This window comes from Phascolarctos cinereus, unplaced genomic scaffold (assembly GCF_003287225.1).
Source record: "Phascolarctos cinereus isolate Bilbo 61053 unplaced genomic scaffold, phaCin_HiC Scaffold_3;HRSCAF=262, whole genome shotgun sequence".
Taxonomy (NCBI): Eukaryota; Metazoa; Chordata; class Mammalia; order Diprotodontia; family Phascolarctidae; genus Phascolarctos; species Phascolarctos cinereus.
The window spans coordinates 65072569-65099052 of record NW_027555736.1 but is presented as its reverse complement, the minus strand read 5'-3'; the positions used below and the strand labels follow the sequence as shown (position 1 = coordinate 65099052).

Below are 26484 nucleotides of genomic sequence, written 5' to 3'. Positions count from 1 at the left end.
GATAAGACAAACACTCAGTATGAACACAACTTGAGTAGGAGGTTTGGGGTGGTCAGCTGCTTACATAATACCAAGGGGACAAAAAAGGGAAATTGGCATTGCCATTTTGAGGTATTTTTTTTAATTATAATTTTTTTTTTTTATTTTTGGGCAATTGGGGTTAAGTGACTTGCCCAGGGTCACACAGCTAGTAAGTGTCAAGTATTTGGTCTGAGGCCAGATTTGACCTCAGGTCCTCCTGACTTCAGGGCCGGTGCTCTATCCACTGCACCACCTTGCTGCCCCCCCTTTTTGGGGGTTTTGTTTTTTTGGGGTTTTTTTGTTTGTTTTAGGCAATGGGGTTAAGTGACTTGCCCAGGGTCACACAGCTAGTAAGTGTTATGTGTGTGAGGCCACATTTGAACTCAGGTCCTCCTGAATCCAGGGCTGGTGCTCTATCCACTGTGCCACCTAGCTGCCCCCATTTTGAGGTATTTTTAAAGGTAAGATATACTCTATTTTAAAATTTCAACAAAAGAGTCAAACTACAGATTGATTATTAAAATCAGTTCTTATTTCTTTCCTTTAAAATCATGAACAGGAATGTACATCTCCCCCAAAAATGGAGTCCAAACATAATGGAACGCAACATTTGCTCAGATGTGGAGTGACATATTTCTCAAGGTTGTTTCCGATTACCATTGCCAACAGAAGAGTGGATTTCATTTTCAAATCATTACTTGAAAGAGGAGAAAAGTGATACACATTGAAGTCTCCTTGAAACATAATCTTCATCTTAGGCACTAGGAATGTTTCTTTACAGAACAGAAATAAAAGTGAAATAAAGGTGAATGATGACAGTTATTATTTGCTCGTAAGTATGGTGCTTTTGAGTTTACAAAGCACTCTCCTCACAACAACCCTGTGAGGTAGGTAGTGTCAGCATTAACATCCCCATTTGTAAATGAGGAACCCAAGGCTCAGAATGGTCACACAACTAGTAAGTAATTACTAGAGCTAAAAATTGAATCCTGGGCTGCTGCCTACAAATCCAGTCTTCTTTCCCATATTCCAAACTGTTCACCAGTTGGAAATACACAAATAGTCTACCTACTTTCTAATCTATTGTACTGGGTGTGGTTTAACATTCATCATTAAGAAATGATTAATCAAACGCATAAATGTTTGGTTGGAATAGTATGATAGACTATGATTGATCTTAATGGTGTTAATCTGCTATTTGAACATGTGGGTAAGGTCCAATTTTTTTTTTCTAAATTAAAATCCACGTATGTCAATTCCATGGCATTAACTTATCTAAGTTTAGCCAACTTTGTATTATCTAATCAGTTACAGTTGAAATAAGTGTGTGTGTGTGTGTGTGTGTGTGTGTGTGTGTGTGTGTGTTCTTGCCAAGCTTTTTATTGTTCAGGAGAATTTGCTGAAACATCCTGTGCATAAGTCAGACTAAAATGTTGACTTCTTTTTTAAATTTTCTTTCATTTATTTGCTGGGCAATTTATCTTAGCACTTAGCCCTCAGTGTCTCAGCAGACATGAAACATGTTCAGTGAGAAGTGTGGGAATAAGTTTAAATATGCAAAACAAGTGTAAAACATTGGATTTTAACATACAACATGAGTGTAATATATTTGGGAGTGGGGCTTAATTAAGAAAGACAATGCTAAAGTACACGAGCAAGTCCTAGAGAACTGTTGTCAAGTGAGGGTGTCATTGAGTGGTATTGATATAGAATGGTCCCTTTGGTTAAATAGCAAGTTCCATCAAATCAAAAGGAATGTCAAAGATCAATGTTTTTCCTGACTTGATTTCCTCCAAGTGACTTTATCCCCTTTTTTAAAAATTGCAAACATACAGTGGTAAAACTCTTTGTTTTCATCAGATGATTTGTAAACTTCAGTTTTCATTTCCATTTACCTTAACATACTTAAAAATTCTGCCCTGTTTCAAGGGATAATGAAGGAAATAGGGTTTGTTGACCTTCACAAGGTCATGGATATTCTAAATGGGTAATACTGATAGGTTGTGATCTTCAAGAAGATCAGTCTGATGTCATAAATGTTGTGTTTTTAATTCTTGCTTCTAGAATCAACATCGTTTACAAACTGTCAAAAAGTAAACAAAGTATTGTAACCATTGAACCAGGCCATGGTCAAAGAGGGGAAATATGTTTGTTCATTCATACAAGTCTTACATTTGCAATTCATATTTAATGCAAACATACACATGTTTACAATGTATACAGGAAAAAAATATTCAAATGTTGATCCATTTAAGAGAAGTTACATTTAAATTCACATTTTATTGACTGGAATATTGTTGAATTGTTGTCCTAGAATGTACTCTTATTTGCCAACCCCCCAAAAAGGGGCCCTTACTAGTCAACATATTATTAAGAAAAATAAAATATTCATCGTCCAACAAATGGTACATTATGATGGTGACATTCCTGCAATTTAAAGGTAGCTAGAGGAAGTTTTCTGTGGAAGATTTATGGGAGGACGTGGGCAAAAATTACATAGGATGGGCAGGTATGGAAGATTTGTAATCTGTATCATTAGAATGAGTGCTATTTAATGAGATCATAGGTCCATTAAGAAGTAATTTCACCCAGAGATATTGGGTTTTCTTATTATATTATTCCCAATTGTTTTTGAGCATTTGAGATATTATTTCAGAGTTGTTCACTTTTGACTAGATAGACGAATATGGTATTAAGCATAAGATGCAAAAAAAGGGGAAAAATAACAAATATGAATATCTACTTTAATTTTTGTGTTTAGTTTGCTTCTGCTAATGGCCTTTGAGAGACAATGGAGTCTCTTTAAGGATACTTGCTTTCTGGTGGTGAATGTACATAGTCTTCTAAGTATACTCAAACATATTGAGAAATACTGTCTTTGATATGGGCATAATACGATATTTTGGTGCTCCATACAATTTACTTTATATAGGGAGCTATGCATTTGGGCTTTCAAATGGAAAACAGGTAATTTAAACTTGTGATTGAGTGTGTCTACTAAGAATCCAACAGAGACTCTCCTTTGTTTCATCTATAACACCTGTCTTCATTTTATTGGGGAAAAATATGCTAATCGTTCTATGGAAAACAAGCAGAAAAAAATATATCAGATGCTGTCATAAACACATTTCAAGCTTCAGACTGGTCAATATATTGAAGACCTTGAAGTGAGGCCCATGAACTTTTCAAAGAAGATTTGATTTTAAATGATGCCCTCTCTCCTATGAGCCACTAATCTATATGACCTTTCCCTCATTTTTCTCTGTCTCAGTCCTATAGAAGAATCAAAGTGAAGATGTGTTGGAAATTTAGGGGGTGTGGAATTGAAGGGAAAGGAGTGAGGTTTAATACAGGTCTGAAATAGAACCATATAATTTTAGAGATGGAAAAGAAATTAGAGGTCATCTAGATCAGGCCCCCTCATTTAACAGATTAGGACTTGGTCTCTGAAAATAAGTGGGACACTATTTTGTTGGTAATGAGTTTCATTATGATAGTTTTCTAATACTTTCCAAACAAATAGTAACACTGATTGCTTGCTATCACACAATTAATTCTTTCATAGGCAGCAATACACATGCAATCAATACAGTAATTTATGACAAGTTACCAAATGGACCTCCATTTTGCCAAGGATGTGTTGGTCAGATCTCCAAGTATCTCCATAAGTATTAGCCAACATTGGCACTAACTCAGAATTTTCCCCATTTTGTCCCCATTCTACCAGCTAGCCAGTTTAACAGGTTGGGGAACAGAATTCAAAGGTGACTTTCTGGACACCTTTTAAATACATTATGGTTAAGAGTGTAAAAATATATATATTTGAGACCATTATACACTTTAGGGACAGCAATCATACACACAAAATTTTACATCTTAGTTCCTAAGAGGAAATCTAACAGGGATTTTACCCCAGGGTTATCCCAAGCTTTCTACCAACTGTTAGCTCTGCTTGTCCAAGAAAGAAGAGGATCAAAAATGTGGGAATACTTTCAACCATTTCCAAGTGGCCACGCCTCTCATTTAATGTGAGATCATTGGGACTCCATGTCACATTGTCACTGTTTGTCTTTAGTGGGTTAGCAGGGGAAAAGACCTGAAAAAGTGAAGCATGTTTAAACAAACAAAAAGAACAAGACAAATGCCCAAACACTTGGAAACCGTATTTATCACTATTGTTTGGGATAGAAATGGAAGCAGAAAGAACAAAAAATAACCCCCCATCATTGAGAATACAATATTTGAAATGTTGGAAACTCTTGAACAATCAGGACAAATTGTGATAGGAATGTACTAACAATTAGAAGAAAACTCCAGAAAGTCAGATAGAAGGAGTGCTTAATTTGGGATCTTAAATCTAGAGTCCTCTCTACCCTCACTGTTTCTTTAAAAGGGAAAGTAAGAAGTAAAGAGGAAGAGATAAAGCTTATTCAAAGGCCTGTGACTTCCTGTGTGTTGGTATGCATTAAGTGATAGGGACAGCACAGATGTCTGTGGCTCTCTGCCAAATGAACATTGTATTTCTTATGACTACAGTACAAACACAGTTGACATGCCATAGTTGTATACCATATACTGAATTTACACAATTGAATAGTAATAAAAAAAGAGTTCATTATATATAAAATATAGGTTTCCCATATCCAAAAGAACAAACAAAAACCCTACCCCTCTTATATGTAGGATAGATTTAGTTGGAAAATTTGTTTCACAACAGTTGTTCTGGGGCAATATTTCCTAGTCTTTAGGGCTTGGCTAGAAGAGAACCACCATTGCTGACAACAGTGAAAGACACATAATACTAACAGTTCTGCCATCTTAATTACTAGGAGTGGGGATCCAAAAGCTAGGCTTGACCAGTAATTGAAACTGAAAAGAATGATGTTGGCAACATTTAAATAACAAGAAGGGAAGGAAAGTTTTTGATTTTCTTTCTCCCTCCCAGTTTTCTAATTCAATCTACTCTTTACATCTGATGCTTGGTACAGTATGCTTTCCCAAGGTTGGTCCAGATTCAGGAAGCTCAGTCTGAATCATCTGAATATTTAGGTGGTCATGGCTATCCAAAGTGGGCTCTCGCTAAGCAAGTTGTAACTTTATTATTTTCTCTTTTTTCATGTTGATTTTTACAACTATAAAGCACAAAATCCATGAAGCCTTGAAAAAAAACCTTTTCATTCAGTTCACATCTTTCTTTTGCCACTTAAAATAGTGAAAGCACAGTGGATATGTGATTAATTTGCAAATGACAAGTCCTTAACTCAAAGCAAGGTGAGATGACCACCCACAGAGACATAATGTAACTCACCATACCTCCCTTCCCCAAGAAAATGAGGGGCAAGTTCTGGATGTTAATCTTCCATTTCCAGTCCTTCTTCCAGAAGACCCTCCATCTCCCATTCATCAATGACATTAACATTTTCCCATAATCCCTGGCAAATAACAACTCTGTTTTGAGTGAAGGGACAGAAAGAAGCGCCTTAACATAACACAATAGGCAAACTTCATTCTGAAATGGAAAATGAATAACAAATTCAATTAAACTTAGGCTTCCTGTTTACACAAGAAAGAAGTGGGGGTTGAGGGGGGGAAGACATTTCAAAAAAAAAAAAAAGAATCAGAAGTATCTTATTAAACCACAAAGATTTGCCTTTAGGCAAATGAGCTCGAAGGACAAGGTACTGACAAGCTCCAGGTGTTTGCTGTTTAAGATGACTTTTAAAGTGTTTCTATGTAGATCTTTTAAATTCGTACACATGGATACACATTTTCTGCTTGTACATTTTTTGTAATGGGGCATTTCCCAAAATAGGGAGAATAAGTCTTTGAAACTCTTAAACAGATAAATTGCTAGGGAATTTCTTGTCTAAAAATTAATTGACAATTACTCAGATAAAGAACCCAGTTGAATAATTCCATCATGTCCACTTTCATGATAATGTCAGGATTTCTAGGGGAGTATGTTGAGTGATTAATAGAACATGTACTATTTGATGCCTAGAATCCCATGTATATGGGATTTCATTTCATAGTTTAAATAGCATGGGGTGTTTTAACTTTCTCACTGAGATAAGCTCAAAAGAGATATTTGAGAAAATGCAACCAACCTTGGTTGGAATTGGCTAGTTTCAGTCTTTGCCAGGACAATTAAGACATTGAATGAATTTATTATGCATCACACATTGCATAACTTCTCCCAGCTAGCTGAACAGTACACAGATGTAGCTGAGGAACATTTCCCATTGTAGTGGATACAGCTATGGATAAAGTGTTCTCACTTACTCACCTGTGCTGCCTACCCATTATATGGGGACACATTGGCAAAATCATAACTTCCATCCAACAGGAAGCTAGATATATGGGGAATGGGCATACCACTTACAAGTTTACCTTTCTAAATCTTTTTTTATTCAAACAAAGAACTTATCTAAGTATGGCATTTAAAAACAAACAAAAAAGACATAAGTCTTTGTTAAATTATTACCATTAATGTCTCTGTGTTCAAGCAGTGTACCAACTTATGAGGGCAGTTCGTATAAGAGACACACATTCTTTCACTGAACACAAAGTAGTAACTCCACCTAATTCAGATCCTCCTTCACAATCAAGTGATTTTGCAGCCCTCCTACTCTACTTGGATTAAGCTAATCTTATTTTTGAAACACATTGCTAAATTCTTGCATTTCTTCTTCTAAAGCAATCCCACACTACGTTTTCAATATCAAATTAATTTGCAATAAAAATGTATGGTATCCAGGTTTGCTTCATAAGGGGTTATAACCCAAAGATCTTCTGTGCAATGATAATCTACAATGTGAAGTTCTAAGCAAATATTCTCCAACCTGCTTCAGAATTCATGTATCCTTTCAACTTCTTTGCCTTTTTTTTAAGTGAAAACAGAGTAAAGATTGTAGCCACAGAAATGGTAGATTAATGATAATTGTCCAGGTGGCTAAAAAATACTGATCATGAAAAGGCTAGTTTTCCTTAATGTCATATGAAAGGGAAATAAAAGATAAACCTTTAGAAAATATTGACATTGACTTGACATTGGTCAAAATATTGCTTTATTCCAAATGAACATATATCACAATTTACTGAACCAGCAAGGGGTTCCCTGTGAACTGAGGAATTTGGCCTATGTCATTCTATTAATTTGCCCCTCCCTTCCTAATAAAAGAAGCCAAATGCCTTAGTTCATGTGGATTAGACTAGATTAAAAAAAATCAATCTTTTTAGCAATGAAGATGAGAAGGCTATCTGGTTAGTTGTATGAATAGACATAATTCAAAAATAATAAAAATAACACACCTTTAGTTTAGTCAGTACTTGATTTATTGTCATCTGGTGAAATGTTTTCTCCCTCTTAAAAAAAGGGGGCAGAGAAATGTTTAAGACCTTAAGAGGACCCCACCATGAGGACCCTGGGCTCTAGGAACTTACTAAGTTTATGTATAATGCAAAAAGTAAAAGAAAAAATAAAATTTAGACTTAAAATGGAAACATATTTGGCTGAATATTGGATTCCCTGACATCTCATAAGAAAAAAAATATATATCAAAGTTAAGGGGAAAGAAAGCCCACACACATACACACACAGGTTCATGTGAGTACATGCAGGCACGCCTACACACGGACACAGATACATACACACATATCCCTACAAGTGTTCCTTTGAAAATCAAGAGCTTCAAAGTCTGACTTTTTATGTAGTATATTTTGTGACAAATTATGATGGTTGACTGTTTCTATCAGTGCCACATTTAGAACTCCTTCAAGTTCTAGGACTTTAAAACCCTTTGAAATTCTTATTATCTCACAGTGCACCAAAGCATTTTGGAGGGCACCTGCATCTCCTGTGCTTCTGACCATTCCAGAATTTAGTTATTTTTGTGCCATATTTCAAAATCAGATAGGGAATATTAAAATCTGTTGCCACAGTGGAACCTGCAGTGACCCTATTGGGTGGACAAGAAATTAAAGGTTTGAGCATATTCCAGCAAAGCTGCAGGTACCTATTCACCAAACAATCTGCGTTCAGTGAATAGTATTCTGCATTTAAACCTTGAAACCCCAAACGTATCTAAGGCCAATATTGAACTTTTAGAGTGGTGTTTACGCATAGCCCAAGCCTTCTAAGAGCCAAAGAGAACAGTGCTAAAACTAACTGAAAGTGTATTCAGAATCCTACCAAAAAGCTTTTGATGTAAGCTTTATCCCTCCTGAAATGTTTCTTTCCCTTTAAAAAAATATTTTCTTAAAAAACACTATATGATATGAGGGCGATAGACTATTTGGTTTCTTCTAAGTAGATGCTTTTAAATTAATGCATATAAATAATTTGTATTTAATTTCCTCTCTTTCCTGTTTAGCAAAGCATTGAATGCACAGATCCTCATTTCCCAAGTCACTTGGTCAAGGCTGAGTCTCTTTGTGTTTCATTTCTTAAGACAAATTGTGCCTCTCTTTCTGATTTGGCCACAGGACTCATGGGTAGAAAGGCCGTGTTTTCACTTGCACTGTCCTCAGTTTCAACACTGGCCAGTTCATAGTCCTCTGACCTTCTTGCATCAGTCAGAATTCGAATCTGCTCCTGAACAGTTTCTAGCAATATTTTTACTTCTTGTTGTTCTACTATAAGACAACTGCTGACTGGACCACTCACATTGACAAGTTCAGCAGAACAGGAGTTTTTGCACCATTTGAGGCTTGTGATGTCAGAAATACCTGGCATTTGCATGCAGGCTTCCTCTAAGCCCACTGAAGGGATGATGGGAACAGAACTGGCCCTTGTGGATGAGTATCCCACTAGGTCCTTTTGATCCAAGCTATTAAAATAGGGTTTTGTCTCTCTTGAAGGCAGTTGCATATTTATTGTTGTATTTTGTTGGGTTTTTAATCCATTTGATGGATACCTGGAAAAGAAATACAAAAGTAAGTTATTTCAGTTTCCCATTGGATAGGAAATAAAGAATATGCATGTAAAGTGATAAGAAGACAAAGGCTTTCTTCTTGCTCTCTATCCTTGGACAATTGATCTTTGTCTAACATTTGAAAAAGAAGAGATAAATTCCACCCTGCCCCAAAAGACAGTCAGGAAAGGAAACAAATGATATCTCTGCAATTTTTCTTTATAGGTTATAGTGACAATTCTAGGGGGAATCATTGCATTTCTATAATCAAGTTTGTTTATTTTCCTCATTTTTAATGTCCAATTTTATAAGGGAAATGTCACAAGGCTGCCACTTTCTAAATGCTTACAAGGCAGCAAGCTTCATTTACCAGCAACTGGCAAACTGGAATGCCTATGGCCTCACATCAACGCTTGGAAAAGATTTGTTAACTTAACATTTGGATCCAAAGTAGAGTCGTCATGCTGAGCTGGGAAGGAATTACAGGATTGGATTGTCTGTATCACCCAGATTTTAAAGAGAGTAATATAAACAGAGTCCCTTCTGCATCTCCTCTCACATCCCTCCTCCAACCTTGTAATAGGTCATTTAACAAGAAATGAGGGACCCTACTGAGAAGACTCTTAGCCAGATTGCTAGTTTGGCATAAAGAGGAGGTTAAGTTTTCTCTCTCTTTCTCTCTCTCTCTCTCTCTCTCTCTCTCTCTCTCTCTCTCTCTCTCTCTCTCTCTCTCTCTCTCTCTCTCTCTTTCTCTCTCTCTCTCTCTCCCTCTCTCTCTCCCTCTCCCATCTTTTTTCTCTTCCCTCCCTGCCATCATTTATTTTGACTTTACTTGAATTTGATTCAAGTAAACTACGAGAATTTTGTTTCAGTTGTTGCCTGGAGCCAAATCACATGGGGTCTATTCATATTCATCCCCCTATATTTAAAGTATTGCAATGTTTCATCTTCCTCACCATTAAGAATTGTTAAATGTCAACACTTTGCCCTCTCTACACTGCTCAGGGCTTATTAACATTTTACTCAATTTGGGTTTCCCAGTGTCAAGGACAGGAATGGGTGAATGTAGGGGAAAAAAAGGCATAGATTGATTAAATCTTCATAGAATCCAGATAAAGTATTTAGGGTATATATGATGGTATCCGATTAGTACATAGCAAATGGTACAAAGACACTTTTTCTTTAATGTGGTATTTCCATTCAGCCTGTTCTGCCCCTCTACTCAGCTTTCCAGTTTGCTTTTGTGTGTGTACAAGTAATGAAAGATGACCATGTGTATACTAGAGGGAGATGTAGAAGGAATATTCGAAAGCTTTTCTTTTTTTCAAAAATATATCATAAGAAAGCTATTTGGTTCCCACTTGTTACAGAATATTTATTTAATTTCTAAAAACACCCCAAGCTATAGAATCAAATACATGCCTCCTTTCTGTTCTATGATTATCCATCTTCTTCCTGAAGTTGGTCCCAAATGAATGGGAATGACATGGAGATGTTTGTTTGCTTAAGGCTCTTATTAAGAGAGGATTGGTCTACTCCTTAATTAGTACATACTAATTAATTATTCAGTTGATATGAAGTTTTCTCAGCTCCTCCATCCTGTTGCTCTCAGAGTTGGTTATACAGATGTTTGTGACTCTCAAAGGTAAGGAAAGTTTACCTCACATGGGAAGGGAGAAAACAGAAGTAGAATTCTCCAGTTTGTCACTGAAGCATGGCAATTAGTTATCTTGAGGAAAAGGGAGCTGGGCTAGTGTGATATCATCTTCTCAAGAGCAAAACCTTAAAAGAATTTATTCTCTTTTTACATATATTGGTAATAGAGCATATAGTGTACATTTATGTACACTCACACATACATATTCTCTACCACATATATATATATGTACATACACACATATGTGTGCATCTATACATAGCTATCTTTACTGAAATAAATTGGTCAGAGAGTAACAAAAGCTATGTTATAGTTCATTTAAAAAAAAGATTAATGTAGACACAGCAGAATTTTGAAATGTATAGAAGAAATACATTAATTTCCCTTAACATCAAATAAATTAAATTCAATAGTATAATTGTACAACCATTTAAAATGTGCATATATGAATTCAAATATTGCATCTATGACTAGAGGAGAGAAAAAATATTTAGAAAAAAGACTCATTTCCTTTTTCATGCAACGTATAGGGATATAGAGGCATAGAGTATATCTATGGATAACTGTTATGCAAAATCAGATTGGAATAAATTAGAGAGATGCAAAACAAAGTCTTATATAGGTGTGGGGGAGAAATGTCCTCATTAACTGAGAGGATCAGGGAAGACATTGGAGGGGTGGGGGACATTTAATTTGAACTTTAAAGCAAGGACAGGAATTTCATAAGCAAGAGCAGGAGGGATGACATTCCATATATAAATAACTGAGTAAGCAGGGACAAAGAGTTGAAAAAGTATTAGGTATACTTGAAGGAAAGAAAATAGTCACTTGGGCCAGACCATCCAACATAAGGTAGAAGTTAGAAAAATTGAGTAACATAAGATTATGCAGACTTTTGTATCCCAAGCCAAGCTCTTTAAAATTCCCTGAGTAGACAATGACCAAGTGAGAATCACCGAAAATTTTTAAGGAAAATATTTATTTGACCATATCTATGCATAAGAGTAGGCAGCTAGGTGACTTAGTGAATAGAGGCTGTATCTGGAGTCAGGAAGACCCAAGCTCAGATCCAGCTTCAGATACTTATGACTATGGGCAAATCACTTAATGTCTGTTTGCCTTATCCACTGGAAAAGGAAATCGTAAACCACTCTAGTATCTTTGCCAAAAAAACTCCATGGCCAGTTTGAGCCAAGGGGCTGTGAAACACCGAGCACATCTGAATCAACTGAACAACAACAATAACAATAGTGACAACAACAATAAATAAAGGAAATTAGTAGGGCAAACGAATGAGAAAATGTTGTCGTTCAGTCATGTCTAGCTCTTAATGACTCCATGGACCATAGCACACCAGTCCCTTCTATCCTCCACTAACTACTAAAGTCTGTCCAAGCTCGGATTCATTTGTTTCCATGACGGTATCTATCCATTTCATTCTCTGCTGTCCCTTTTCCCCTTTTACCTTCAATCTTTCCAAAGGTCAGAGTGTTTTTCAATGAATCATGCCTTCTTATTATGTGGCCAAAATATTTAAGCTTTAACTTTAATCTTTGACCTTCCAGTGATTGGTTGAATTAATTTCTTTAAGTATTGACTGATTTTATTTCCTTGCTATCCAAGGGACTCTCAAAAGTCTTCTCTGGCACCACAGTTCAAAAGCATCAATTCTGTGGCACTCAGAGGAAATGATGTCTATGCTGCATATTACATATAACATAGATACATACATACATATATATATGTATATATATATATACATGTATATGCATGCATACATACATATCCATCTTTTCTTCACTTAAAACAACTCAATGTAATAGATGGAGGAAGGAAAATGATATTGTAGCTCGTATGGAGGAATTAAGGGACTGGGCAGTTGCGAGATGTGACATTGAGCCCCAGTTTATCTACTTTTTAAATTCCATTCCATTCAATCTTTCAAGCAACATTGATAATGAGAAGGTGTAGAACACTGTAAATAATGTTAGAATTTTCCAATTTGTTGGTTGATTTGGAATGTTTTCCCTTTTTTATAAACTTTGTTACAGTTTATATTATCAGGGAGGGAATAATACATACAGGAATGTTGATTAAGTAAAAATAAAATATATCAATAAAATTATTGTGAAAGAAACATTTTTACAAAGCAATATATTAGGCACTGGGACAGTTATGGTGGTTAAGTTAGACAGGGTCCTTGCTGTCAAGGAATTTACAATCAAGTCAGATTTAAGGGTTAGAGCTTTGATAGAAGAAAATTTTTGGCTAGGCATCCCAGCGGATAGAACAATGGTCTGGAATCATGAAGACCAAAGTTCAATTCAGCCTCAGATCTTCCTAGCTGTTTGATCCTGGGCAAGTCACTTAACATCTGTTTGACTCAGTTTCCTGATCTGTAAAATGAGGATATAATAGCACCTACCTCCGAAGGCTGTTATGAGGATCAAATGAGATAAAAATCATAAAGCCTTCAGCACAATGACTGGAACAGAGAAAGCTCTATAAAAATTTTGGTTATTATTATTATAAAGATTTTAGACATACTTGCATTGGTATTGTAATACTCCTTGACTTGTGCTCAGCCAGAATTTTAGGGAAGTGTATGCCATAAGTGTATTGAGGAAGGAGAGTAGAGGATGGAATTGTTAAAATACAAATAGATATCTAGTGTTGAATATGTTGATGAATTCAGTATTGATCTTCTGAAATGCACTACAAATCAAAACAGTTTCACTGTACTTGAAACAGAAATGTTTGTTTAAAAATGAAAATTTTGATTAAGTAATTATTTGCTCTCCATGATAACCAAACAGTTCTGTCAGCCTTTTTTTTTTTCCTTTCATGGATCAGAATGGGCTCTTTTGATGTTAAGTTGTTTGAGATTTGGAGGTTCTAGAGTAAGATTTCTTAACCTGGGATCCAAAGATGGATTCCAACAAGCCTGTGAAATCAGATGGGGAAAAAATATTTATTTTCACTATCTCCTTTTTTTTTTCTTTTCTGGTGAGGCAGTCGGGGTTAAGTGACTTGCCCAGAGTCACACAGCTAGTAAGTGTCAAGTGTCTGAGACTGGATTTGAACTCACGTCCTCCTGACTCCAAGGCCAGAGTTCTATCTGTTGAGCCACCTAACTGCCCCTATTTTCACTGTCTTCTAACGAATATTAGACTTGTTTTCAATTATGAGGATTTAAAAAAAAATATTATTTTCAGAAGAGTTCCATAGGCTTCACCAGACTGCCAACTGGGTTCTTGACACAGACAAAAATATTAAGAATCTTCTTCTAGAAACTCCTATTTAAGAGCAGGAATTTGAATTTGCTCTAGTTTACTACTAGAAATTCTGACCCTTATGTCAGGAGTATCTTTTCTTCTGGTCTGATGCACATGTATGTTGGCTTAAGGTGTCCTGTGGATGGCCCAATATCTTTATTGTTCTGCACCAGCCTGACAGACAATGGTAAACATTTCATCAGGGCGTAACCAAAGTCACATACTTCATCTTGGCAAAGCTACCTCAAGGCAGAAGAGTTCACAGAAATCAAGTCTTTCCTTCAATTTACAACTTAATCCTTTTTGCCAAAGGATGCTACTGGGAGCTAGATAGGATATTTGGAGCTTACAATATGGACAACAAAGTACAGTGGGAGCCTGATTCTTTATCATTATTACCAAGAGATTTGAAAGAAGCCTCTAACAGTAAATGGTTGATAGTTCTTAGAAATCAATTCATTCCTCTTTCAGATTTAGGCCAGATTTGGAGTGGGCCTTGAACTGAGAAATTCTATTACCAATATACCTTCCAATCTTTTGAGAGATATTCCCCCTTCTGACAGGAATGAAAATTAGATATTTTGGGTAGCCAAGAATGAGATCAAATTGCCTTACAAATTTTATTCTACAAGTAATTCTTGTCCTCAGATTCAATATTTATCAACATTGGATGTATATCATATAATGGAAAAATCCAAAGGAAAGTGAGTCTATTCTGAACAAGTTTATTTTAAAAAATAAAATAAAAGAAAATGCTAACGTTGTGTGAAAAGAAATTTTGAGTCTCCTTTGTGGTGAAAAGGACATAGTGTCTGACAGATTGGACATGTCATTCTTGAGTATGAAAATCACTGGGGCCTTAAGAAACTTGAAGTCGACAAGACTCAATTAAAATGGCCCTTTTCTAATCAGGAAGGGGAAAGGAGAACAGAATGGAATAAATATTTATATGGCATCTGCTATATGCCAGCACAGGTCTGAGCACTCTTTTACAAATATTATCTCATTTGACCCACAGAACAACCCTGAAAGGCAGATACTATTATTGTCCCCATTTTACAATTGAGGAAACTGAGGCAGATTTGGTTAAATGACTTTCACAGGGTCACACAACCACACAAATCTGAGGGCAGATTTGAACTTAGATCTTTCTGACTCTAGGCCTGGCTCTCTATCCACTACACCATTAACTTCTTCTGATGGCTCTAAGCCATCACCTAGGTAGACCATCTTCACATTGAACTTAGTCCTCATTGCTTCTTCTGGGCATCCAAGCTAAAATCAAACATCCAAATGACATTCATCCTCCTCAATTCAGTTTAAGGCAACAAATATTTACTGAGAACCTCCTATATGGGAACATTGTGCTAGTTACCAGTTCCTTGAAGAGAAAAACATAATAATCCCTACCTCCAAAAATCATAGATGTTAACAGAGTTATACAGCATATACATGTAAGTTAATTTAAAGAAAAAATAAAATTGGATACAAGGTTATTTTTAGGGTGGGAGCAGAACAATGACTCATATAGGAGCTAATCTTTGAGCTGAGCCTTGAATGGGTCTAAGGATTCCAAGAGACTTAGGTAAGGAGATGAAGTCCAGGGAATGCAGAGAATTCTGTGCAACTTGGTGATTACTCAAATATGGCATGATTTGTCATTTATTTATTTGCTTAACACATATACACCTTTGGGTCTAACCTCAGTCATTTCAAAAATGATATCTGTGGATGAGCTTCCACTTATGCCTTGGATAGAAAATCCAATTTTAATTAAAAATTCTTATTAGTTATTAATAAGCAATGCCATCAATAAACAATATTAATTATCTAAAATTAAGGGATTCATGATTAATATATTCTCAGAGATAAGGCAAGCAGAAAAAAAAATACAGTTCCCAACTTTTATCACACATTTCAAATGACTCCTCTGTTGTGTTTCATTTGCAGTTGTCATCCCACATCTGTACCAAATGCATTGTTCAAGTCTACTTGGAATGGTTTCCAAACTGTAAAAGAGGAACTGGTTGTCATTTATCTCCTCTTTTTTGAACCTTACTGAAGGAAACTGCTCTTATCTTTTGTCGGGAAAGCCTGAGCCATGAACAATTTCATACGCAGAGAAAACCCAAAATTTCCCTCCCCCCCTGCAAAGTGACAAGATCTGCAACTTCTTGCTATCTCTCTGTCTCTGGTTGGCAGCAGCAGTAAAGCAAAATCAGTTAGAACGGTGGAAGAAGGAAAAATATATCCAGTTAGGTACTGATTGGATTGGTCAGAAAATTGGATTGGATAGAGCTCTGCTATTACAAGAGTTCAACATTGATTGATCTGGTTTTTGTCAGGGTAGCAATAGTCTGGTTATACTCTATTCTGGTCATCCACCCATGTATTTATTAAATGAAAATTTATTAAATACTTACTATGTATAAGGCACAAAGAATATGAAGAAAAAAGAAAACTAAAAATAGTACCGAACCTCAAGTAACTTACATTTTACTTGGAGGAAGAGAGTGGGGAAGATAACATTTAAGTGTTTCTTTGCTTGCTTGTTTATTCATTCATGCATTCAATTGTTTGTTAATTCAATCATTTATTCATTTATTTGTTTATGTATGGAAGAGAAAATACTAACCAATAAAGTGCATGGAAATTGTTTTCTATAGATGCTAATTCTAATAATTAAATTTTTACGAAAGCTAAGGTGACTTCTGGGAGCCAAGATGGTTGAGTAAGCAGTAAGTTACTGGCACTTTTCAATACTGACCTCCAAAAAAACCAGTGGAAAGATGGGGTGAAGCAGTCTTTTAGACTGGAAAACTTAGAGGATCAGCAAGAAAGTTATGTTTCACTCAAGTTAAAGGGGAAGGGATTCCAGGACAGGAAACATCCTGGCAAGCCAGCAGCAAGCCCCACCTCAGTGAACCAGCAGGAGATCCTGAGCCCCAGTGTGGTGGAGCAGGCAAACATCCACACTAGGACCCCACCCCCACCCCATGTGCCTTAGCATAGCCAGGAAAACCAGCAGATTCAAGCTCAGAGAACCACTATGTGCTTCAGTACAGCCCTGGGGCAGGGGGTGGGGGGGTGGGAGGGGGAGAGGCAAGTTTCCTCTGGCTGCTGGACCTCCCCGAGCTTTGGCACAGTGCCAGGGAAATTCAGATAAACAGTAGCTGGCCTCCCCACATGGCAGACACCACCAGTAGGACCCCAGCTCAGCACCAGGTAAGCTGCCAGACCCCCAACAGCCCTCCAGCCTCCAGCACCTGAGGCCCCAACATACAAAGCTAGTGACCAGGCCCCTGTTCCCCAGCACAAGAAGTTTGGAACAGTGCCTGCTATGCTCCAGCAGGAGAGCTCAAGTTTAAAAGCCAGGAAATAGGCAAACAAGATGATTAAGAAGCAAAAATGAACATTGACCATAGAAAATTATTATGGTGACAGAGAAGATCAAAACACAAACTCAGAAGAGGACAATATTGTCAATATACCTACATCTGAAATCTCAAAGGGGTATATGAATTGGTCCCAAGCCCAAAAAAGCCTTCTTGGAAGATCGCAAGAAGGATTTTAAAAGTCTGATAAGAGAGGGAGAAGAAAAATTGGTAAAAGAAATTAGAGATATGGAAGCTTGGGAAAGGAAGGACAAAAATTGACTGAAGAAAACAATTGCTTAAAAAATACAATTGGTCCAATAAAAAAATCGACTGAAAAAAACAACTCCTTAAAAAATAGAATTAGGGGGCAGCTAGGTGGCACACTGGATACAGCACCGGACCTGAGTTCAAATCTAGCCTCAGACCAAACACTTGACACTTACTAGCTATGTGACCCTGGGCAAGTCACTTAACCCCAATTGCCTAAAAAAAAAAAATAAAAAATAAAAAAATAGAATTAGGCAAATAGAAAAAGAGGTACAAAGGCTAACTGAATAAAATAATTTCTTAAAAATTAGAATTGGGCAAATGGAAGCTAATGACTCTCTAAGACATCAAGAATCATTGAAACAAAATCAAAAGAATAAAAAAAAAGGAAGAAAATGCAAAATACCTCATTGTAAAAACAACTGACCTGGAAAAAAGATCCAGGAGAAATAATTTAAGAATTATTGGCTTACCTGAAAGCCATGATCACAAAAAGAGCCTGGACACATCTTTCAAGAAATTAAAAAATAAAACTGCTTTGATATTCTAGAACAAGAGGGTAAAATAGTCATCAAAAGAATTCATCAGTCACCTCTTTAAAGAGACCCCAAAATGAAAACTCCAAGGAATATTGTAGCCAAAGTCCAGAATTATCAGGTCAAGGAGAAAATACTGCAAGCAGCAAGAAAGAAATAATTTAAATACCATGGAGAAACAGTCAGGATTATGCAGGATTTAGCAGCTTCTCCATTAAAGGAATAAAGAGCTTGGAATATGATATTCCAGAAGGCAAAGAAGCTTGGATTACAATCAAGAATCAATTACCCAGCAAAATCGAGCATAATCTTTCAGGAGCAAAGATGGGTATTCAATGAAATAGGAGACTTGCGATCATTCCTGATTAAAAATCTAGAGCTGAACAGAAAATTCATTTTTCAAATTCAAGACTCATGAGAAGCATAAAAAGGTAAAGAGGAAAGAAAAAAAATAGACATGTTATTCAATAAAGTTAAACTGTTCACATCCCAACATGGGAAAGTGATACTTGCAACTCTTGAGAACTGTATCTTAATTACACCACTTAGTAGAGTTATATGTAGACAAAGGATATGAGTATAAATTGACTTTGATGTGATGACAAAAAAAATAATTAAGGTGTGAAAAAAGGATTATACTGGGAGAAAAGGAAATGAAGAGGCAGAAAAGGGTAAATTATATCACATGAGGAGATGCAAAGATCTATTACAGTAGAGGGAAAGAAAGGAGAGAGGAGAGCATTGTTTGAACTTCACTCTCATTAGATTTGGATCAAAGAGAGAACAACACACACATTCAGTTTATTGTAGAAATTTAACTTACTTTATAAGAAAGTATGAGGAGAAAGGGGAAAGAAAAGGGAGGGGTAGATAGAAAGTAGGGAAGAAGTAGTAGAGAAAAAAGGAAAGAAAAGGGAGGGGGATTGATAGAGGGGAGGGCAGAGTGAGGGAGGTGGTAGTCAGAAACAAAACTCTGGTGAGGAGAGAAAGGGTGAAAGGAGAAAGAAAAGTATAAATAAGGGAAAGGGGAAATGGATGGTGAGAAAGACATAGTAATCAACTATGAATGTGAATGGTATGAACTCTCCCATAAAATGGAAGCAAATAGCAGAATGGATTAAAAATCATAATTCTACAATATGTTGTTTAAAAGAAACACACATATGAAGCAGAGAGATATGCACAGAGTAAAGGTAAAAGGCTATAAAAGAACATATTATGCTTCAGGTGAAGTAAAAAAATAAGGTGGGGTAGCAATCCTGATCTCACACAAAATAAAAGCAAAAATAGATCTAATTAAAAGAGATAAGGAAGGAAAATACATCCTGCTAAAAGGTATCATAGACAATGAAGTACTATCAATACTAAACATATGCACTAAGTGGTATAGCATCCAAATTCTTAGAGGAGAAGTTAAGTGAGTTGCAGGAAAAAAAATAGACAGCAAAATTGTACTAGTGGGGGATAAAAAAATTTTTTTTTGGTTAATTTGATTAAAAAAAAGAAAGAAATTCAAATTACCAGAATCAAAAATGAAAAGGGTAAATTCACCACCAATGAAGAGGAAATTAACATAATTAGGAGCTATATTGCCCAAGTCTATGCCAAAAAAAATGACAATCTAAGTGAAATGAATGAATATGTGCAAAAATATAAATTGCCAAGATTAACAATAAAGGAAATAAAATATTTAAGTAACACCACTTCAGAAAAAGAAATTGAACAAGCCATCAATGAACTCCCTAAGAAAAAAATCTTCAGGGCCAGATGGATTTACAAGTGACTTCTACCAAATATTTAAAGAACAATAAATTCCAATACTATGTAAACTATTTGGAAAAACAGGCAAAAAAGAAGTCCTACCAAATCTTCTTACAATACAAATATGTTGCTAATACCTAAACCAGGAAGACACCAAACACAGAAAGGAAATTATAGACCTAATGAATTTTGATGCAATTTCCCCAGTGAATATTGATGCAAACATTTTTAAACATAATATTAGCAAAGAGATTACAGCAACTTTTCACAAGGACAATACACTGTAACCAATTAGGATTTATACCAGGATTGTAGGGCTGGTACAATATTAGGAAAACTATCAGCATAATTGACCATATCAATAATAAAATTAACAGAAATCATATGATTATCTCAATAGATGCAGAAAAAGCTTTTGACAAAATACAGCACCCATTCCTACTGAAAACCCTAGAGAGCATAGGAATCAATGCAAGTTTCCTTAAAATGATATCTAAAACCATCAGAAAGTATTATATGTAATGTAGATAAGCTAGAAGCATTTGCAATAAGATCAGAGGTGAAAACATACATTTAGACTCCATAGTTCTTTCTCTGGATGTGGATAGCAATTTCTATCGCGAGTTTTTTGGAGTTATCTTAGATTCTTGCATTTCTGTGAAGAACCAAGTCTATCAAAGTCATTCACCGCACAATTGTTATTGTATACAATGTTCTCCTGGTTCTACTCATTTTACTCTGCATCAGTAAAAAAGAACAAACAAAAACCCTACCCCTCTTATATGTAGGATAGATTTAGTTACAATATTGAATAGTAGTGGTGATAATGGACATACTTTAGTTAGTAATAGAAGGAAAAAGAAACTGAAGAAATTAAATAGGCAAGGAAGAAACAAAACTATCTCTCTTGGCAGATGATATGATGGCATACTTAGAGAATCCTAGAGAATCAACTAAAAACCTATTTGAAATAATTAACAACTTTAGGTAAATATGAAAAAATGTTCTAAATCACTATTGATTAAAGAAATGCAAATCAAGATGTTTCTGAGATACCACATCACACCTATCAGATTGGCTAACATGACAAAACAGGTCAATGATAAATGTTGGAGAAGATGTGGGAAAATTGGAACACTAATGCATTGTTGGTAGAGTTGTGAAATGATCCAGTCATTTTGGAGAGCAATTTGGAACTATGCCCAAATGGCTATAAAATTGTGCATACCCTTTGATCCAGCAATACCACTTCTTGGTCTATATCCCAAAGAGATCATAAAAAGGGAAAAGGACCCACATGTACAAAACAAATTATAGTAGATTTCTTTGTGGTGGCAAAGAATTGGAAATTAAGAGAGTGCCCATCAATTGGGGAATGGCTGAACAAGTTGTGGTATATGAATGTAAAGGAATCCTACTGTGCTATAAGAAGTAATGAGCGGGCAGACTTCAAAAAAACCTGGAAAGACTTACATGAACTGATGCTGAGTAAAATGAGTAGAACCAGAAGAACATTGTATACAATAACAGTTGTGTGATGAGTGACTTTGATAGACTTGGCTCTTCACAGAAATGCAAGAATCTAAGATAACTCCTAAAGACTCACGATAGAAATTGTTATCCACATCCAGAGAAAGAACTATGGAGTCTGAATGTACAGTGAAACATACTATTTTCTCTCTCTTTTTTTCTTTCTTATGGTTTTTCCCTTTTGTTCTGATTCTTCTGTGATAACGTGACTAATGTGGAAATATGCTTAATATGATTGTACATGTATAGCTTTTATCAGATTGCATACCATCTTGGGGAGGGGGAGAGAAGGAAGGGGAAAACTTGAAACTCAAAATGTTATAAAAATGAATGTTGAAACTAAAAATTAATAAATATTTGTAAAAATATATTGATTTTTTTAAAAAAGAAAACCAAGACTTTTGAGACAGAGATAAGAAGAGAATACGTTCTAGGTAAAGATAACAGCCTGTGCAGAGACATGGAGGTAAGAATAGCCATTTGTCTAGAACCAAGAGCGTCTGTATTGAGATAATGCAATATAATTTAGACTACATAGTTAGACTGAGGTCACATTATAAAGAATTTTTAATTCCAACCTGAGAAGTTCATATTTTTTTCTGTAGACAATAGACAATCTCTTAACGATTCTGGACCCAGTGTGTGATATGGGCAGACCTTTAGGTATTTTATTTTGGCAGTATATAGAGGACAGAATGGAAAAGGGAAAAATGGAAAAAGGGAATCTTAATGTGAGACTACTACAATAGTCCAGGTATGAAGTTGATACACTCTTAAACCAAAATGTGGCCACATGAATGGAAAGAAGGGAAAGAATGTCAGAGATGTTGCTTGAAGTAACATCCTAATAGTGTATAATTTCCTTGAGGGTAAGGATTGTGCTGCTTTAGTCTGTGCTATCATCTCCTAGAATAGTGTCTGACACATATTTGACACTTAAAAAATGCTTATTAATTAGCAAAAATCACTAGAAAACCTGAAAAGCAGTCTGGCAGAAGTTAGGAATTGACCAACATCTCACATCATATACCTTGATAAACTCAAAATGGATAAATGACTTAGGTATAAAAGGTCATATTACAAATAAATTAGAGGAAAAAAGGAAGAAAATGCCTCAGAACTATGGACACAGGAAGAGTCCATGACCTAACAAAAGATACAAAGCATCCCAGAAGGGAAAATTGATAGTTTTGATTACATGAAATCTTAAAATGCATTTATACTTAAAAAAAATGTTGTTAAAATTGGAAAGGTAACATATTGTGAAAAGGCATCTTTACATAAAGTGTCTTTGATAAATCTCTTAACTGAGATGTATAAGGAACTGATTTAAATTTATAATAATAAGTTGTTCCACAACAGACAAATGTCCAAAGGAAATTATTAGGCAGTTTTCAAAAGAAGCAATCCAAGCTGTCAAAAAGCAGAAGTGCTCCAAATCACTAATAATTAGAAACACAAATTAAAACAATGATGTGATCATACTTCATACCCATCAGATTACAAAGATGACAAAAACCGAAAATGACTACAAACATGACATACCAGGGATAGTGTAGAATTGATTCAGGATATTTTGGACTCAATAACCCCAGGTATTCCTTTCCATTCTGATTTTCCATGATTCAACCATTTTGTTATTCTCCTCCACTTAATAACTGAATTTCAGTGCGTAAGCCATTTAATCACATTGATCTTCATTTGCAAAATGGAGATTAAAATAAGAACTACTGTACTTTCCTTACAGATTTCTTCTGGTAAAGTACGTTGCAAATTTTAAAGCACTTTTACAATTGTTATTATTACTCTTTGTGTGTGTGTGTGTGTGTGTGTGTGTGTGTGTGTGTGTAGGGGGGTTCTTACCCTTGGCAAGGAATTGTGTCTTGATCTGCAATCCTTGCCTCTTCCAGCTGTTGATATGCTGGTCCTGCAATCCCATTGAGTCTACTCCGAGGAGAAGGTGGAGTCCTTCGGAAAGCATTCCGATGTAGCATTCCAGTCCTTTGCCCTGGGCTACAGCATGAAGAAAGACTCCTAAACAAGAAAAGAAGGGAAGGGATGAATTTTGTAGAACAAAAGTGGAAAGCAAAGAAAATGGGTTCCATAAGGAAAGACCCTAACAGGAAACCCAACAGTGACTGTATCTGGTTGGTCAAGTTGTATAATGTGTGTGTGTGTGTGTGTGTGTGTGTGTGTGTGTGTGTGTGTGTGTGTGTGTAATCACACAAAAATTCATTGTTGTAAATCTCTCAGCCAATGTATTATAGATTAAAGCAGTGTGGCATAGTGGATAGAGCTGTGTTCTTAGAGTCAGGAAGACTTGGGTTTGAATCCTGTCTCAGATACATATCAGGAGTATGAGCCCTGTTTCCTCTTTTATAAAATGGGGGTCATAATAGCAACTATCTAACAGGTTTTTCTTTGTATATGTTAAAATGCCATATAAACATTAGCTGTTAATGATGATAATGGTGGTGGTGATGTTGGTGGTGAGATTCTTATGTGTCCAGCCCTATGCACTAGGTATACACATGAAAAAGAGAGTGCCTATTCTCAAAATGTTCATAAGGTAGTTGTGGAAGTCAACACACGTAGGAATATTTAGCTGCAAGAAAACTGGACAGTCAGCTGCTGTTTCAGTGACAGGGTAGATGGGCAAGTCCAAGAGTACTTGAGGTCCTTCAGAGTGTGTGCCCTATAGGGTGGGAAGCAAGTGATATTAGAAGTATTGCTTACTCTGGTCTAAACTTAAAGAATTGGAGAGGCAGAGCCTTTCCATGATTTCTTGAATAACAATTTAAAGCAGGAATAAAATAAAATAAACACTGCAGAAGGCTGAATCAGGTATTTTATTTGTTTGTTTTGTTTTGTTTTACAAAATTCCCACCAAGGCCCATCCCACTAAATTCTTGTCATCTTGCTCTCTGATGCAGTTTGCTCAAGGAAAAATAAACAAGTCTTATTATTAAAGACCAGCAATAAATAAACACAGGGAGCCCTGCAGAGATTTGTCTGGAAATTTGCAGTTGTTTCAGCTATTATATAAAGAAACCTTGTTGAAACCGACATTCTTTTCTCAGCACACAATTCCCAACTTAATGCCCTAAATTTTCAGGTATTGTGGGATCCACATTGGTTTTCTTTCAGTCTGCTTCTAATACAAGTAAGTATACATTCTACGAGAGTTTTGACACATACATATGTTTTGGCAGTATTACTAAGTCACAGGAGTATTGAATGAGTTTTACTGTAAGCCCAGTCTAACCTCAGGCTCCTGGGTGAGCCATCTCTTCAATCAAATAGTTTGATTTTCCTCTCTTCCATTAAATTTGTAAGCTGATAAGGAAAATACTATCAGAGTTGGAAAGGATGTTAAAGATCAACTAATATAAATTCCCATTTTTATAGAGGCAAAAATTGGAGCTCAGAAAGGGAAAAGTAACTTGCTGGAGGCTGTATTATATGGTAAATATATGTGAGGTAATTTAAACATATATTTTGATTTCCATTCCAATGTCCTGTGTGTTACATCAGGCTGATCAAATTGACCCCTTGTACTGCCCTATATGTTGTAATTTGCCACTAGATTTTAGAGAGTCCAGTCAAAATGGCTCTAGGCAGATTTACAATCTTAGGCACCAGTGTGAATTTGACAGTTTTGTGCAAAACCCTCACTTAATTAGAGAATATCTACATTACTCCATGAAATAGGATTGAAAACATTTCCACATTCAAATATACCTTCTATAGACCACGGGAGGCATAATGATATGACTCACTTTCCATGGGTGCTGGATTTACATTCATTCATAGGAAATGGATTACTACTACAGCTCTGCCAGTTATTACCTGTATGATCTCAGACAAGTCATTTATCATTAAGTCACTACTATGTGTCAAGCACTGGGGTTAAGTGTTTTACAAATATTTCATTTTAATGTACCATATAAAACATTGTTATTATTATCACTGTATGTTACTAAAAATCTCCATCAATAATATGGGCAGCTTCTCTAAAAATATTCATCTCCACCATGCCATCTAAAGAAAATATCATTGGTGGATTTTATATGTGCTGTCCAACAATTAAAAAGAATGAAGATTGTACATTGAAAAGCCTAAAATTGATAGTTCATTTAATCATAAATTGTTGCTTAATAATAAGCACAAAATCAATAAATGGATTTTATTGGATAAAATACTTCAAGAAAAATATGATTATGATGATATTATTGTTATTATTATTATATGTTGTAATATTTCTTTCAATGTTCCCAAATGAAACACTCAATTTTAATGAAGACTTCTTCAAAAGATATTCCTATGACTGATTGTTAGCTGTGATTCAGAAATTACTTCTTTAATGAGTCACATTTGAGATGTATAATCATAAGTTAATTATTTGTAACTTAAACCTATACCACTAGTCATAAAGAATGAACTAGTGACCCAACTGAAAATGAAAAAGATCTTTTTTCTACTACCAATCAATCAGTCAAATAGTACTTGTAAACCAGTGGCACTTGGTAAGTTATGGAGCAGTTTGCATGATGTATAAATCAGCAATTGGGTGATCAGTCATGGAAATGTTGAAGTCTATAGCATGTCTTACAAAACAAAAGCCTGATCTATTAAACTATAAATTACAAAATCACAAAAACTTCTTTATCCATCGAATCTTGTCTATTTATCAGAACAAAAATATATGTGAGGAACAACTAACCTAATGCACTTTGGGAATAGTCCAAAAGAAAAGCTTCTCTTAAAGAGTTTACTGTATAATTTATTTGAAATATACTTAGGAAAAGTCATTTAAGCAAGGCACAAGAACCAGCACATTTGCCAGGAACAGAAATAAATAGCTCTCCAAGCTCTGTCGCTTAAGAAAGCGAAAAAACAAACAAACAAACAAACAAAACAACATTCCATTGTTTGAAATAATCTCAGTTTTTCTATTTGCAACTTCATTTTATAGTGCTGGAGGAAATATAATGAGTGAGATTTTGAGTAGCTTTAATAATACACACTATACTTTCCCCCTTTTAATATCTCAGGAAAACTGCTTTCAATACAATATTTTGCTTCTAAAAGACTGGAATCTTTGGATCTTTTTTTAACTCCTCTAAAGAGTAGAAAATTCCCATGAAG

General features: G+C 35.6%; 1 protein-coding gene across 1 annotated transcript; it reads right to left on the bottom strand.

Annotated features, from left to right (window-relative positions):
* Nucleotides 1-531: 531 nt before the first annotated feature.
* LOC110215494 (pro-neuregulin-3, membrane-bound isoform) lies at nt 532-23363 on the bottom strand. The gene is made up of 2 exons (XM_020997059.2): nt 23200-23363; nt 532-8936 (listed from the first exon to the last, which is right to left on the bottom strand). The coding sequence occupies exons 1-2, from the start codon at nt 23328-23330 to the stop codon at nt 8429-8431; spliced, it is 639 nt and encodes a 212-aa protein (XP_020852718.2). The 5' UTR covers nt 23331-23363; the 3' UTR covers nt 532-8428.
* Nucleotides 23364-26484: the final 3121 nt, after the last annotated feature.

Coding starts and splice junctions, on each gene's coding strand:
- LOC110215494 (XM_020997059.2), bottom strand. CDS start 23,330: ATGCTACATCGGAATGCTTTCCGAAGGACTCCACCTTCTCCTCGGAGT. Junction 8,937..23,199: donor GACACAATTCCTTGCCAAGG/GTAAGAACCCCC, acceptor TTTCTTTTCCAG/GTATCCATCAAATGGATTAA.